The sequence below is a fragment of the Pituophis catenifer genome, unplaced genomic scaffold (assembly GCF_029215685.1).
Source record: "Pituophis catenifer annectens isolate HBS135680 unplaced genomic scaffold, rPitCat1.0.hap2 SCAF_1, whole genome shotgun sequence".
Taxonomy (NCBI): Eukaryota; Metazoa; Chordata; class Lepidosauria; order Squamata; family Colubridae; genus Pituophis; species Pituophis catenifer.
Window position 1 is genome coordinate 231,934,714 of NW_027256881.1, and position 17,744 is coordinate 231,952,457.

At 38.6% G+C, this 17,744-nt stretch overlaps 1 protein-coding gene across 1 annotated transcript in view; it reads left to right on the forward strand.

Moving 5' to 3' along the window:
* Positions 1 to 255: 255 nt before the first annotated feature.
* The window catches only part of CFAP65 (cilia and flagella associated protein 65), a 50,941-nt gene continuing 33,452 nt past the window's right edge, over positions 256 to 17,744 (forward strand). Inside the window, exons 1-8 of the mRNA XM_070957144.1 lie at positions 256 to 330; positions 548 to 729; positions 2,509 to 2,611; positions 3,445 to 3,611; positions 10,896 to 11,092; positions 13,798 to 13,943; positions 14,994 to 15,216; positions 16,710 to 16,975. Of these exons, the coding sequence (XP_070813245.1) occupies positions 256 to 330; positions 548 to 729; positions 2,509 to 2,611; positions 3,445 to 3,611; positions 10,896 to 11,092; positions 13,798 to 13,943; positions 14,994 to 15,216; positions 16,710 to 16,975 (1,359 nt within the window). The remainder of the gene's footprint in view (positions 331 to 547; positions 730 to 2,508; positions 2,612 to 3,444; positions 3,612 to 10,895; positions 11,093 to 13,797; positions 13,944 to 14,993; positions 15,217 to 16,709; positions 16,976 to 17,744) is intronic.

The window sequence follows — 17,744 nt, forward strand, 5'->3', positions numbered from 1 at the left end:
TGTAGAAAGTAGCCCTGAATTTAAGACAACCCATTTACAAGGAAGTTTAGATAAAAGAAACCAGTCTGCCTTCATTTCTAAATTCTGAGCCAATCTAAGATACCCCCTCCGCAATTGTAAAATTACATAAATGATTCTATTGAGGATTTGGCCTTCTTTAGGTACATATAGTAGGTGGTCTCTTGTGGCTAGCATGTTTAATGCTCTATAATGTTCTATAATTTTATTTTGCTTTTCATTTTCTCAGATGCAGAAATGCTCACTCATCTGCATGGATGTACAGCCAAGAAAGATTCCATTCAAAGACTCTGTCACAATGGTACCAAGCAGGTGTGTAGGTTTTCTAATTTAGTTAGTACGAGATTTCTAATTGCCATTATGTTGAAATCCATTTTCACTCATATCATCTAAACTATCCCAGGTTAGCTGCTGGGAAACATTAGTGGGAGGGTACAGTTCCTTGTGTTAATTGGTTGAATAAAATTGGTTATCAGCCTTCAGATAAGATAATAAGCTAAGCCATAACTTGATTTTTCCACTTCTTCAGACCCTGATGGGTGTTTCTCAGATGTCTTTAGATTCTTCTGTGAGAAAACCCAAGAAGAATATTTTCTGGGGTATTGAAGTAGCTGAGACTCTCAACTGGCAAAGATGGTCACTAGGAAGAGAATTCACTAAACATCTAATATTAAGAAATGTGTGTCTGAAACCCCAGAAGCTGAAGTTCAGGTTTGTACACCATGCAATTGTAAAAGGAGCTTTCCTTTGTTATTCTTTAGCTTTTCCTACTTTTTACCATTTGTTATTCTTTTGGCTGTTCCTCACTTAACCCAAATTATATTCAAGAAAAACACTCTTGAAATCCGATATTGTTCTCTTGAATCTCAGCAGCTATTTTAAATGTCATAAACTTACGCTTCTGTTTTGTGCAAAGCCACATTATGACTTGCTTGGTTTTGGTTTTGCTTCCTTTCTAGACATTATGGTTTATGGACTATATTCTCTGGTTTTATACAAGGAATATATATCCAGGCAACTGTTGATTATTCAACCAGGATTATGGTTGATGGGGGTATGATACGCCCAATGCGTAAATCCAGATAATTTTTCACATTGCTTAGACCAGATCTTATTGTTTAAGTCTTATCCAGCCTGATCTTACGTGGAATTCCTTGGAAGTAATTCCTTGAGATGTCAATGGAATTTTTCCTGAGTATTTAAGTCCAGAAGTCTAGAATTATTATCTTATCCCTTCTAAAACAAACCTGACAAGATGGGGCTTATCTGCCTGTCTTGCATGTCACAGCATGAGGATAGTCCATTAACTGATTCTTGAGGACAGGAATTCATGATCTCACACTTAACCTAACCCATCCTACTGCCACAGCAATCTCTATCCATGGTTTTTCCCCCCCTCCATATCAGTTTTCTCCAAGTAGGGCTATATGGTCTGCCTATTGTGCTTTGTTTCAATGTAGAAGACTGCCTCCACTCCAACTGGCGGCTTGCACAGTGATGGTGATAACTTTCCTCTCTGATCATTGTCCTCCATGGCTTTCATGATACAATGGTGGAACAGTTGACTTTTAAATAAATAAACAAACAAACAAGTGAAATTGATAAGAGTTCTGACAAATCCCTCTTCTAGCTCATGTGACAGGAAGAAGGAAAACTGGTGTTCCACCTTCATGGATCACTGGCAGACATGCCGAAAAAACTGTTAAGTGTGAGGAGGAATCAGTGAAAGGGGGTTCTTAAAATGTGATGCACATGCATAGAATTAGCGGCTGTGATGATTGCCATCAGGCAAAATACCTCGTTGGCATTATTGTCAAAGCTGAAGTAGGAGAGCAGTTTCTTAAGCCAACTTCATTTCTAGCTGGTTTCTGCCCAAGAGATAAGCAACTTAAAGCATCCATGCAGAAGAGCCTCTGGGGTAAATTGCTGACAGGGCAGGAGAGTGGTTCAAAGCTAATGGGGCTATGAGGCCAGTGATGGGAAAACACATATTCTCCAAACCCACCCACGCAGAGGAAAGCAGTTAGAATTAGCTTTCCTAGTCGTAGTGGGAACGATGCATAGGCAGGGCAACCCACCAGTGAGGACATACCGTTGTCTGGAACACATGGATAGCATCGTTGCTATAGTGGAGGATCAGATTGAAATCCAGGATGAAATTCTTAAACTGGCTTCATTTTCAGTTGAGCCCAGGACAGGACACTCACAGCTTAAAGCTGCCATGCAGAATTGATCTTTCTTTATTTGCTACTATCTTTTGGTTGGTTTTCTATATTTTTCAGCGCCGGGTTAACCATAGTTTCCATTTTAACAGTTTTGGAAATACTATCGTTATCTTTCTGTCTCTGAATATTTCAATTTCTTAAAATTTTGCATGCTTGTTTTTGTATGCTTCATATAATGTGATTTATTATGTAATTTTTTGCTTTGTTTACCCAGAATCTCTTCAGTATCACTTCATTTATGCTTTTTGTGCTCCTTTTGTTGCAGACCTCCCACTACACGTTTCTTCATCACCATTTTCCCACAGCCAATTATTCTGACCCCTGGAATGTCCTTAACTTTGCCAATTATCTTCCGCCCTTTGGAAAGGGTAAGTCACGTTTGTACTTATTTCAGAGTTATTATTATTTAAAATAACAGCAGCAATTCCTCTGATTTCTTTGCCCAACTTGGCAGACAAAGAGATTTGGGGCGCTGAAACGAATAGTTTACATCAGGACTGGGATAGTACAATGCTTAATAATACAGTGCTCCACATAAATGCCTGCTCTGCATCAAAAACAAAACAAACAAAAAAAGCAGACCAGGAATAAACCAGGAAATCAAAGTCAAATCTTGTGCCCTTGTTGCCATACTATACTGAGTCAGAACTGCAAGAAAAAATCCCATTAGAAAAAATATTTTGGAATTTATTGCTCTAAAGCTATGGCTAATTCACCAGTTCTGTTTACACATTATACTAGGCCAAAAAGAAGCAAATCTCATTTAAATTTTACACAAGCGGCTAGTGTGTTTTGTTCATTGTGTATTACTTAACTTACTATCTTATTACTTTTTTACTATCTTGTCATATTCGATTCCATATGGAGTCCAAAGTGCTCTCTTTCATTTTGGGCTAATAATCGAAAGAGGTATTTAAATGGAAGATATTTTAATTCAGAATCTGCTGCTTATTTGTTAGTTTGGTTCATTTTATGCTTCATCATGCTTTTAGTTTTAATATTTCCACACAGCAATCTTGCTTCATAAGCATTTCAAATCTTACTTAAAAAAACATGAAGAAATAATTTACACAGACATTCATTAGGTACATTCATCTGTCTGTCCCCTTGTCAGTTATGCATAACAAGGAGATGTCCATCCCAACTACATTTGAAATGGGACACATATTTGAACTGATTATCTTCTGTTCTTCTTATTCAGAGGGAATATGAAGACAGCATCCTCTTTGAAAAGCCAGAAGGAGAATTTTCTGTTGCACTGCTAGCTAAGCTACCACACCTTGAACTCCTTTTCCCACATACCATCCAGCTTCCTGCTTGTGCTGTCCATCATTTTGTGGAGTCCTCCTTTCCTTTGTACAATAATGGGTAGGCACACTTTTTTTATTTATACCCTTCAAAGTTGTTTACTTTTGGGTTGCCACCAGATGTTTTGAGATACAGAAATGCTCCTCATTTCTGCTCTAGATAGTGTAAAATGGCTTCCCCAGCATGGTACCTTCAGATGTTTTAGAGTAAAATTCTCACCTGATTTATGGCGGATGGGAGGAGGAGGCACCAAACTGGGAAAGGTTGCTGAAGGGAAGTGAGAACGTGTTATCAAAACCAGCAGTTTTGAGAGCTATTAGAATCCATAATAGGAACCAACAGGCAAATTAAACTCTTCGCTTGACTATATAAAGTCCATAATACTTCAGTTCCCAGACTTATAAAGGTGGAAGACATATTCAGTTTTCAAGACAGTTTTAAGAGCACAACATAGAGCTGCCATTGGATTACAAAATGGCTGTTTTTTACTGGAAGTAAACCCACAGGGTTCTGTATCAGCCCAGTTTATCTTTGTCTCTTCCTTGGAGTAGGTGGGCATTGTTTCAGAAAAAAACACTGAGCTACTGCCATCTGCCATATTTTTTTCTAACAATTCCTGTGGGGCTCAGGAAGGGTCAAGTAGCAGCCGTATGCTTGTTAGAAATTTTTAATTTGGATTTTTCACTACGGAGGCTTGTTAGGAGACAAGTTAGCTAATATTATATGGACTGGAATATATCACTGTGATACATGGCTGGGTAAGGATGAGAAGGGAGTCCTTATATGAAAATATGCTCTGGGTTTCAGTAACTGCAGCAAGTGTGACTTTAAGACATGGAAGATGAGTAGCAGTAACCTGATGCCTTCTACTTTAGCTAACTGTGAGTGATCCTATGTGTTAAGTTGGACATTAGGAAATTGCTAGTGGTTCTACAAGTGTTTAATTTCCTGCCAAGCAACATCTAATTCTAAAGTCAGGCTGGTCTCTGAATTGGAGTTGATTATCCAAGCCTTTGGTCTGGAGAATTTCAACCTCCATGCACTGGGGCTAGGTCAGGAAAGGTAGGATTTCCTGGCCATAATGATAACCTTGGATTGTCCCAGGGACTCACTTACCACAGACAATACATTTTTTTGTCACCCTGAAGCTTTCAGAATGCAGGGAGGATAGGATTAGGAAGGTCCTCTTCAGGTGTCTTATTACTGCTAGGGTTTTCCAGAGTGCATTTGGAAATGTACCAATGATTATATTGGCAGTTTCAAGTTTCCTCTCACTGAGCTATGGGATATGAAGTTGGCAAAGGCATTGAATGAAATTGCTCCTGAGCAGCCTCTTCCTGATTCCCAGAGGAGTCCAAGGGAATGAAACAACGAATACATAGCGTATCAAAAGGGAAAATGAAAAGCAAACATGATCAGACACAACCAAAAGTGTTTAAGAAACCAATCTTAGACCTCCAATATAGTGGAGGATTACCTGCAGCTACTTGGAGAGTGATGGATGAGAAGATCTCCCTTACTGTTACTCTGATTTCATTCTTTTTGAGATGGATTCATTGCTGACAGAATCCATTGAGATGACTGTAGTGACAATTTATATTCCTTGAAACACGTGGAGTCTAAGGAAATGGGCAGGATCATCTGTAGTAGATCCCTGCCTCTCTTAGATCAATTGAGTTGGCACAGAGAGGGTAGATCCATGGCTTTGAGGAATACTTAATGCTTTTCTGAGAGAAGGATCACATTTATCTTTGTGAAGGAAGCAATGGTGCATCTCAATCCAGAGATTTTAGGCAACTTCTGTCCAGTCTCTAAATGTTCGGCCAAGATCTAGGGGTTTGCCTTGATTCATACTTCCTGCTAGAATAGGAGATGGAAGCTGTAGTCAGAAGAATCTTCATCTGCCTATAGCTATGCAACAGATGCAGCCATATGGAACATGATGCTCTTAAGTAACTCATTCCTTCCTCTCATGGTCCTTATGAAATGACCTGACTCCCAATAGGACAGACCCAATCTAACAAAATCATACCCTCTTTGTGGGTGCTGCATTAGACTGGGAGTACTGTATAATTCCCCTTCATGGATTACTGTTTTGTCATGGTGAAGGGGCTTGCGTAGCTCAATGAAGCTATGAGCTATGCCATGCAGGACCACCAAAGACTGACAGATCATAGCAGAGAACTCTTACAAAATGTGATCCACTGGAGAAGGAAATGGCAACCCACTCCAGTATCTTTGCCATGAAAACCCCATGGACAGTACCAAACGGAAAAAAGATATGACGCCGGAAGATGAGCCCCTCAGGTCGGAAGGTGTCCAATATGCTACTGGGGAAGAGCAGAGGGCTAGTACTAGTAACGCCAGAAAGAGTGAAGCGACTGGGCCAAAGCCGAAAGGATGCTCAGCTGTGGATGCATCTGGTGCTGAAAGGAAAGTTTGATGCTGTAAAGATCTATTCTCCATAGGAACCTGGAATGTAAGATCCATGAATCAAGGGAAGCTGGACGTGGTCAAACAAGAGATGACAAGACTGAACATCGACATCAAATCAGCAAACTAAAATGGACAGGAATGGGTAAATTTAATTCAGATGACCATCAGGTATACTACCGCAGGCAAGAATCCCTCAGAAGAAATGGAGTAGCCTTCATAATTAATAAAAGCAATACTGGAAAAGCAATACTGGAATACAATCCCCAAAATGACAGAATGATCTCAGTTTGAATCCAAGGCAAATCATTCAATATCACAGTAATCCAAGTCTATGCCCCAACCACTGGTGCTGAAGAGGATGAAATTGACCGGTTCTATGAAGCCCTACAGCACCTTATAGAATTAACATCAAAAAATGATGTCTTAATCATCATGGGGGATTGGAAGCCAAAAGATAACCGGAATAACAGGCAAGTTTGGCCTTGGAGTACAAAATGAAGCAGGGCACAGGCTGATAGAATTTTGTCAAGAGAATGCAATGGTCATAGCAAACACTCTTTTCCAGAACCTAAGAGAGGACTCTACACATGGACATCACCAGATGGTCAGCATAGAAATCAGATTGACTATGTACTCTGCAGCCAAGGGTGTAGAAACTCTATATAGTCAGTAAAAACAAGACAAGGAACTGATTGTTGTTCAGATCATGAGCTTCTCTTTGTAAAATTTAGGCTTAAATTGAAGAAAGTAGGGAAAAGCACTAGGCCACTCAGGTATGAACTAAATCATATCCCTGATGAATATACAGTAGAGGTGACAAATAGATTTAATGAATTAGATCTGATAGACAGAGTGCCTGAAGAACTATGGATAGAGGTTCGCAACATTGTACAAGAGGTAGCAACTGAAAACATCCCAAAGAAAAAGAAATGCAAAAAAGCAAAATGGCTGTCTGAGGAAGCTCTGCAAATAGCTGAGGAAAGAAGGGAAGCAAAAGGCAAGGGAGAAAGAAAAAGATACACCCAATTGAATGCAGAATTCCAGAGAATAGTTAGAAGAGATAAGAATGTCTTCTTAAATGAACAGTGCAAAGAAATAGAAGAAAACAATAGAATAAGGAGGACTAGAGACCTCTTCAAGAAAATTGGAGATATGAAGGGAATGTTTCATGCAAAGATGGGCATGATAAAGGACCAAAATGGCAGGGACCTAATAGAGGCAGAAGAGATTAGGAAGAGATGGCAAAATTACACAGAAGAACTATAATAGAACAAGCTTAACATCCCTGATAACCAAGATGGAGTGGTCACTGACCTCGAGCCAGACATACTAGAATGTGAAGTCAAATGGGCCTTAGGAAATCTGAGCAACAACAAAGCTAGTGGAGGTGACAGTATTCCAGCTGAGCTATTCAAAATCTTAAAAGACGATGCAGTAAAAGTGCTACACTCAATTTGCCAGCAAATTTGGAAAGCTCAACAGTAGTCACAGGATTGGAAAAGGTCAGTTTACATTCTAATTCCAAAGAAAGGCAATGCCAAAGAATGTTCAAACTATCACACCATTGTACTCATTTCACATGTTAGTAAAGTTATGCTCAAAATCCTACAAGCTAGGCTCCAGCAGTATGTGAATCGAGAACTACCAGAAGTACAGGCAGGATTTTGAAGAGGCAGAGGAATTAGAGATCAAATTGCCAACATATGCTGGATCATGGAGAAAGCTAGGGAGTTCCAGAAAAACATCTACTACTGCTTCATTGACTATGCTAAAGTCTTCGATTGTGTGGATCACAACAAATTGTGGCAAGTTCTTAAAGAGATGGGAGTACCAGACCATCTTATTGAGAAACCTATATGCGGGTCAAGAAGCAACAGTGAGAACTAGACATGGAACCACTGATTGTTTCAAAATTGGGAAAGGAATCCGGCAAGGCTGTATACTGTACTATTGCCCTGCCTATTTAATTTATATGCAGAGCACATCATGAGAAAAGCGGGGCTAGACGAATCAAAAATTGGAATTAAGATTGCCTGGAGAAATATCAACAACCTCAGATATGCAGATGATACCATTCTAATGGCAGAAAGTGAAGAGGAACTAAAGAGCCTCTTGATGCGGGTGAAGAAGGAGAGTGCAAAAGTTGGCTTGAAAGTCAACATTAAGAAAACTAAGTTCATGGCATCCAGCCCTCTCAATTCCTGGCAAATAATGGGGAAGAAATGGAGGTAGTTACAAATTTTATTTTCCTGGGCTCCAAGATCACCACAAATGGGAACTGCAACCAAGAAATTAAAAGATGCTTGCTCCTGGGGAGGAAAGCTAAGACAAATCTAGATAGCTTACTAAAAAGCAGAGACATCACCCTGCCAACAAAAGTGCATATAATCAAGGCTATGGTTTTCCCAGTTGCAATGTATGGCTGTCAAAGTTTGACCATAAGAAAGACTGAGCACCAAAGAATTGAGGCCTTTGAACTATGGTGCTGGAGAAGACTCCTGCAAGTCCCTTGGACTGCAAGGCAATCAAACCGGTCAGTCCTAGAGGAGATCAACCCTGACTGCTCTTTAGAAGGCCAGATCCTGAACATGAAACTCAAATACCTTAGCCACCTAATGAGAAGGAAGGACTCCCTGGAGAAGAGCCTAATGCTGGGAAAGATTGAGGACAAAAGAAGAAGGGGACGATAGAGAACGAGGTGGCTAAATAGAGTCACTGAAGCAGTAGGCGTGAGCCAGAGGTGGGTTCTAAATTTTTTTACTACCGGTTCTGGGGGTGTGGCTTGTTTTGTGGGTGTGGCTTGATGGTCATGTGACAATTCTTTAGTAGGGTTGCCAGGTATCCACTATTTGAGCGGACAGTCCACTTTTTTCACATTATGTTCACTATTTTTTTTCACAAAATAGTGGACATTTTTTTTATTCAAAAGCTTTATGATGAAATGGTACATAAGTTTTGCGAGTCAGAATTCCATGAAGTTTCGCGCCATGTTCCAACACATTGGTTAAGTTTGTTTAAAGCGGTCGAAAGACTTCTTTTAAACTGGATACTTCTAAAATCGTATTTTATTTCTCTTGGATCCGATGAATGCCATAAGGTTATCTGGAACCTTATTTCAGATCAGGAAAATGAACTCGTAAAGGACGATGAACCAACAATTTCAGAATTGTATTTATATTTCATGCACTTTTTCATGTCAATAATGCAAGACACCCTACTGAAGCTGGAAAGCAAGAAAATTCTTGCATGTGATCTTCACATTATTATGTGTAAGCTGCATGATTCTTTGCAAAAAAAATACGATGAGCAGTTTTTTGGAATGAAAGTTTTATTTGCCTTACATAAAAACATTTGCCTGAGAATGCCGTGCAAAAGTTCAAGAAAGAAGCCATCAACGTGTATCAAAGAGCCATTGCGTACCTAGAAAAGTGGTATAATTTCACCGATTCAGTATATGAGACACTAAATTGTTTCAATCTAATTGATCACAATAATCTTCCAACTTTAGAAGAAATGACGAAGATCTGGTTATTATCACCATGGCGAGAAGAACTTCCACCCAACACTCTCTTCGATGAAATTTCTGCCTTAGAAGAAGTTTATGTTCATCTGCAGGGCAATTCATCCCTTGATAAGTGGACATACTTTTTCAAGAAAGAGCCAGCTCCGAGTTTACTGAAACTGTTCCAGTATTGTGCATCAATTCCGGTATCAAATGCAAATGTTGAATGAATTTTCAGCGTCAAGGGAAATTTGTGGACTGACGAACGTAACTAACTGCTTGTACCATCAGTTTGAAGTGAACTTTGTATATTTTTTAATATTTCTCAATGTTGTACTGAAATTAAAGAATTATTCCTTAAACACAAAGAATTGATCAAAGCTGCGCAGTCAAATAAAAAATACACACGACAGCAAAGTAAAATGTAATTTAATATTTTACATATTACTATAATATATTTGATGTTTTGAATTTTAAGTAAAGTTTTGAAGTGATTATTTTAATACGTGCTAAAATGTTTGTAAGAAAATATATAATTTAATTATATATATTTTAAATTTTTTTACTACTTAACCCCCCCACCCCCGCTTGTCCGCTATTTTTTGGAAGCAGACCTGGCAACCCTATTCTTTAGGATTGAGCAGAGGTACTGGTCTACCAGGCTTTTAACTGCTTGCAGAGCTGTACCAGTCTACTCATTTATTTTTGCAGGCACTGGTCTACCCATTTATTTTTGCAGGCACTGGTCTACTCATTTGTTTTTGCAGGCATTGGTCTACCATCAAACTGCCTTTTAACACTGATCAGCTGTAGGGCGGCCCTTTGAAGTCCAGCGGCAAGAGTTTAAACAGTTTTTTTCCTTCTAGCCAATCAGCTGGGACTCAGGAGGCAGCAATAGATTGAGGGTGGGTCCAAATAAAAGGTAAGAATAACACAGGGGGGACAGGGGGAGGCGGGGGGGGGCAGAACCGGTTCGGTGATGTCATATCGTCACCGCTACCGGCTCGGTGGAATCGGGCCGAACCAGGAGGAATGGACTCCAGAGGATAGTAGAGGAAAGGAAGGCCTGGAGGAACGTTGTCCATGGGGTCACGATGGGTCGGACACGACTTCGCAACTAACAACAACAACAATAACTGTATAATTCATAACACTAGTTATGACGTATGAAGCCTTTTATGGGTCAGGTCCACAACTTCTATGGAATTGCATTTTCCAAGTAGAATCTTTCTATCCTGTATGCTAGACTAGTTGTTCCCTCTTCCCAAATATCAGCATGGGATAATTGTTTTATGTTTTAAGTTTTGTTTAAAAATTAAACAAAAATTCAAAAAAACTCCAATATTTTGAGAAACACTGTTTAGGTTTGATAAAGAACTTTTGGTTTATGGACTGTTTTTTTGCAGGGATCTACTGACATGCTTCAGCTGGGAGGTGCCCGAACCTTTTTTTTTAGTTCCTTCTCGTGGCATGTTGGATCCCGGTGAAGAATGCATAATGAAGGTGACTTTTCAACCTGAGATGGCTTTGGTGTATGATGTTTTAGCAACATGCACCTTTGGAGACAATCAGGAGCAGAAGACTCTTAAACTGAAAGCTGTTGGTAAGAACATTTACACTCTAAAAGTATCAAACGCAACATTTGATATGTATCTTCAGCAAAATTTCAGCCTCCTGGCAGCTCCATTCATCTTTCTGACTTTCAGCTGACTAACCTTCAGCTAGATATGCTGAAGAGCTTAGTTTGTCCATCATCCCCACCTCATTTCTTGTCAAAATTGCTCCTTTGGTAGATACAGTAGTAATTTCTCCCTACATCACTGTAGGGGAGAAGAATGAAATTATATTTTCTGTTCCAGGGGTGAAATCTAAAATTTGTTACTACTGGTTCTGTGGGCGTGCCTTGGTGGTGGTGGTGGGTTATTGTGACTGGGTGGGCGTGGCCAACTTTTTTTTTTTTTTACTTTTAAAAGCATTTTTTCTACAACCTTAAGAGGTTGCAGAAATAACATGTATAAACTTATTACCAAAACCTCAACGATTGTTTTAATAGTTTCCCATTGTACAGAGTCAAAAGCTTTAAAAATATCTAATGATACTATACCTATTTTGTCAGCATTATATTCAGCAACATCTATAATATTTAATACTCTTCTGACAATGTCGGTCATGTATCTACCCTTCACAAAGCCTACTTGATTATAACTTATATATCTATCTATAAATCTACTTAATCTATTACTTATAATGGCGGTAAATATCTTTGCATCTTGATTAATTAAGGAGATGGGCCGATAGGACTCAATCCTTTCTAAGTCTTTATCTGGTTTAGGGATTATAGATATCACCATTCTATTCCATGACAACGGAACTTCTCCACCATGTAAAATTCCATTAAATAATTTTTGCAATTTTGGTGTTATTATTTCCTTAAATTCTTTATAAAACTCAGCAGGTAATCCATCTTCACCTGGAGCTTTCCCTAATTTTATTTTTTGTATTATTCCATTAATCTCGTTTTGTGTTATATCTTCTTCCATCAAGTCTTTATATGTTTGGTCAATTTTCACAACATGTTTTTCTAAATAACTTCTCAGTTTTTCCCGATCAATTAATTTTTTCGAATATAAATTTTGAAAAAAATTCCTGACCACTTCGCATTTTTCTAATTTTTTATAGCATCTTATACCCTTATCATCTATCAAAGTTCCAATTTCTCTCTTCTCTCTTTTATTTTTCGCCATCCTTGCCAATAACTTAAGAGTTTTTATTGCTAAATTCAAAAAAATTCCTATTTAAATATCTCATATTCTTTTTTACCAATTCTATATCCTCTTCTATCAATTTATTTTTTAGCAAATTTAATTCCTCCAAAAAAATTTTTTCTTTAGTAAGCAAAAATTGATTCTCCAATTCCTTAATCTGGCTTTTATCTTTTTCAATTTTATTTTTATAATTTCTATATTTCCTGCTTGATAACTTAATACTTTCCCCTCTAAACACTGCAATTAGATGCTTCGGTACCTGTACCCCGAGAACGTGGATTTTGGCGATCATGAGGATATATCCGAAGAACCAAATCTTCCTTTCTTATGTATAGCACAGGGTGAAGTATTGTATATGTTGTTTGTTTGTAATGTTAATTTAATAATATATAATTAAAATAAAATAAAAAAAAAGAGGTTGCAGAAAAAAAATGCTTTTAAAAGCTTCTGACGATCAGGCAACTCAGCTGGGATCGTCAGAGGTTTTAAAGGCATTTTTTTTCCCTACAATCTCTTTGGCCGGAGAGGTTGTAGAAAAAATGCTTTTAAAAGTAAAAAAACCAGCCTCTGATGATCGCGCAACTCAGCTGGGCATGGGGGGGGAACCCCACAGGGATTTTTGCTACCAGTTCTCTGAACTACCCGCTGCCATAACTAACGGATCGGGCGATCCGGTCCGAACCGGGAGCATTTCATCCCTGTTCTATTCTAAGTCTATATGCTTCTGGTGTGTGTATATATCCTAATGCATCTCCACCTACCAAGGACAAACAATGCATTAGGGGTTACATGTATGGTTGCCAATACATTTATCTGCAATGTTCAAAACCGAGGAGCTTGGGAAGATCTGTAGTCCTGTCCAGAAGTGGGTTCTACTTACCTTTACTACTGGTTCACAATGGGGCTGCGCACAGAAACTTCCTGATGATGTTCGGGTCGGTGGGTGGAGCCTCCTGCTGGTTTACTACCAGTTCTTGTGAACAGGTCCGAACTGGGGGTAACCCACCACTGGTCCTGTCCTATTATGCAGTGTAGCTTATGGCTGTTTAAAAAAAACCAATTTCAGTTTGGGGTTTTAAAGTCGTTTATTTCTTTGTTTCCACAATATCATTGTATTGCCTCTGAACTTTTACTCAGGATACTTCCAAATTGTTAAGAAACATTATTTTCTTGATCAACATGTATAAATGTTGTAGCTGAAAACTGACAAGTCTTTCCCATGTCTGGATACTTGCTTGCAAGAAAATGACAGTTGTCTTATTATTTTTTTCATTTTCTTTTAATAGGAAGTTTGATGTCTCTCGTGTCCATGTTTTGTAGTCAATTGCCCATAATTTAGAAGGCTTTTGACCCTCACCATAAAACTCATGTTAGGAAAATTTAGAAGGGAAATTAATTTTCCCAGAATATTTTTCTTGTAACACGTTTCAGGTCAAAGCATGAATAGTGCCACACCATTGGTGCAGTGACCCAAATGTCAAAATTGACATAAATTCAGAACACAGCCATCTCCAACATTAAACACAGTGATTTTTTTCCCTAGGCAAATATCCCCACCTGCTGGTCAATGTGCCAGAAGACACCTATGAAGATATCAAGCTTATAAAGTTCAGGGATGTGCTTTCCTTTGGCTCTGTTGCTGTTGACAGCACTGTGGAGAAAGAAATGGAGATACTGAATGTATCTGTGGTATGGAAAGGTGTTTCTTGAATGTGAAGAAGAGATTGTTCTATCCAATGCAGCTTGTTCTTCTCACAGGGACATGTTTCCTTTCCTTCCACTTTCGAAGTGGATGATTTTATCCGTACAGGCAACACCGTTTGGGGGGGGGGAGGGGGCAGAAGGTGTCTTCAAGCACCAAATGAGGAATGCCAGTGATACTATGGCAACATTAGTGAGGAACAGGATCACATGTTTGACTTCTTTGGGAGATTATGTGAGATCAGGTTTTCTTTTTTTAAAAAAAAAAAAATCAAATTGGTGTAATCAAGTTAAGTGAAAGAATAACAGATCCATTTCCTTACAATTTTAGGAGAGGAAAAACCCAAATATAGTGCTGAATGTTGGTAATATAATCTGGACGGAGTTCTAGATGCTTCAGAAAATGAGCCTGAAGTCATCCATCTCTGTTGTAAAGGGAGAAATCTGGATGAAAATCTTTTTCCAACTATCAATTTTTTAGGGTTGTCTCTGTTGCTATGTGGACAATTCACGTGAACCGAATGGACCATTTTTATAATTTTATTGGGTGTAAGAAACTGGCCAGGCCTTGCTTTAGTTAACCGATCTGCTCAGAAATGTGGTGGAAAGAGAGGGTAATAGCATGTGTGGCCAAATTTCAGAATGCAGCTTTGTTTTACTTACAGGCCTGCAATTTTGCTAAAGGACCTCTCTAATTCCTTTTCAGCTCGGTGATCCTTGATTGTAAGACTGAGTTAACAGACTTGAAAGACTGGCTTGGCCTATTAAGCATTTCTCGATCCTTAGAGAGTAACAAACAATGAAACCAACATGGAAAGAAGCAGTATGTCAGTGGTTCTTAATGTCTAACCACATCAGCTGCCAACCTTCTTTCGTTCACTTTCCCAGCTAGGCGTTTGTGGAGACAGACTACTCTTTTGCTTTTTAAAAGATAAAGTTGTGAGAAAATCTGTTTCATGCTTTCTTGGCCTATGCTGCCCAATGTAGAACAAACCTCTTTGCTCGGTGAGGGAGAGCTAACTGTCTGTCTCTTGACAGGTTGATGCTCCATTCAGGATTGAGAGAACAAAGGAGCCAATGCTTCGTGATCGTGTCTTTTCCTGCGATGTTACCCAAGCCATTGTTAAAGCTGGTGGCACATCAGTCATCCCTGTTAGGTTTAGCCCACACACTGTGGGTGTGAAAAGTGTGGATTACTTCACTATTGTGCCTTCGGGAAGTAACACACATTCTGTGTTGAAGGTGACAGGATCATGCAAAGGTACGTGAAGGGGGAGCCTATTTGCTTCTTTGCGCTGTAGTGAAGCATATTAGTAGGGACTGGAGAAAAATTTAGTTCACATTTAAATGTAAATTCAACCAATGTGCCCTTCTCAGACCAGTACGCAAATCACAGTATATTTTGCAATCCTAATTTTTTCCATATTTTGCAAAGCAGTTCGCGCATCAAAAAACCTCAAACAAGGCATACCTACGGTATATTGGAGAAAATGTGTGTGGTATCATTACCCCAAACTGCTTATGAGAAAGTCTTATCAAACATTGAGGACTGTTGTAAATTCCTTCCTTCAGAGCTGTCATAACTTGAGGGATACTTGTATTATAAAAACTAAACCACGTAATGATTTTGTGGCGTGTCAACAAATTGCAATGGTGTTGATTTTTGTCTTAATAGAAATACTTCAGGAGATTTTGGAATATATTTTAATACACATGACAATTTTAATTTAATTTAATTTAATTTAAATTCCCTGTTGTGTTGAGTAATGAGTCTGTGTGTCATTACTCAAAGAAAGACCACTTTTATTCAATTTGGTGTAATTCACCTAGGTGTGGGAAGCACTGCCTCATGCTATGTATATTAGGAAATATGGACACAAAAATACAGGCAGGTACAGAAACGCAATTTAAATGTCCTTAATATTTTTTTAAAAAGGAGAAACTGAGCAAAAGCAAATTTCACCACTCCCTATGTCTCAGTCCTAATTTTAGTAAACATAGGTACAGAAACTTGCCTGATGTTGGATTCTAATCATATTATGTAGAACATTTTCTAAAGAATATAATTGGCCAAGTGTGATTGGACACAGAAGGAATTTGTCTTGGTGCATATGCTCTCAGTGTACATAAAAGAAAAGATACATTCATCAAGAATCATAAGGTACAACACTTAATGATAGTCATAGGGTACAAATAAGCAATCAAATCATATTAGGAAACAGTCAATATAAATCGTAAGGATATCAGCAACAAGATTACAGTCATACAGTCATAAGTAGGAGGAGATGGGTGATAGGAATGATGAGAAGATTGAAGTTGATTGGGAATATATTTGTAGCCAACAGAAACTGATTTGTTTGGATAGATTCCTATGCTATTTTCAAGCCTAAAAATTTGTTGCCCTGTGTACTATTTTCTGTTATCTCAATATGAATATACAATTATTCATTATCTGTTAGAAATATTTGAAACGATCCTTTTCTATAGAAAACAGAATTCTGCTCACCAAAGAGGAAGAAGCCGATCCGTGCACTTCTGTTCCTCATATATGTGAGAATGGATCTGGATTTTGGGCACATTTGGAAGCCTTGAAAAATAGGTGACCAGAGTAATTATTTTATAGATAACGTGCAGGACATCCATACTTCAAAGTAAAACTAATAATTGGGAGTTTTTATTGTACAAAAAAAACCATTCCTTGGTTTTTCCTAATTGTCATAGCAGAATTAAAATTGGGTTTGTTTGTCATTCTAGGCCCTGCGGTAACTTTTCTGCATCCCTTTGTTTACTTCTCCTACATTAACCTTGGTGAATACTTAAATCAGCCATTAGACATCAGTAACAACTCCGATGTTCCAGCTTACTATCAATTCGACATTGATTGCACACAGAGTGTGTTTTCCATTGACCGTCCTTATGGGGTCTTGAATGGAATGTCAACAATCACGCTGAAGGTGACTTTCCAGCCTACTCACCCAATTATATGTTACCGGCGTGTGGTTTGCCTTGTGCATCATCAGGTAAGAGAGTTAGAATACATCTTGCCCTGAAACTGGTCTCTGAATTGTGTACTCCCAATCAACTGGATTGGTACCATTCAATGAAATGGTACTCAAGGATGGTTGAGTACCATTTCATTGAGCAGATAGAATAATTCTGGCCAGGCAACTCTGGTTATACTGTATGACATGTTCCTACAGTCTCAGGCCAGTAGCTCCTATTTCTTTTCTTTGTATAACATTTCTAAGTTAAATCAAAGTACTGGCTCTGATTTGAATGTTGATAGCATGGACTTAATTTTCAGGCTCCAATATGTTTACTTTTTTTTTGTCTTGTTATGAAAAATTTGGAAGTACAGAGCACAGCACTGAGGAGATCTATGTTTATTGCAACAAGGATTGGGTGCTTGTTTTACAAGAATGAGGGACTCCGAACAATGGGAAAGTAATGATTTGTTATGTATAAATGCCCACCATTAACCATCCCAGGTATGATAAGGGTTAACTCTACATCCACCTAGATCCTCCCCTGACCCCTCCTTACCTCAGCTCCGCCTCCCAGGTACTTAAGACGTGGTCCAGGAGTCCAGATGTCACTTCCAGCCTAATACCTGTAATAGAAACATTGCTCAATAAAGAGCATTGGTTCACTGCATCCTGTGTTTGGAGTTATTGGGTAAGATCCTAGAAATCAGTCACATGATTTGTATAGAGGTTGAGGACTATAAAGCAGGAAATCCTGGGAATCTGATTTGCTGGCAATTTTGGGGGATGTTAGGCAGGTCCTTGT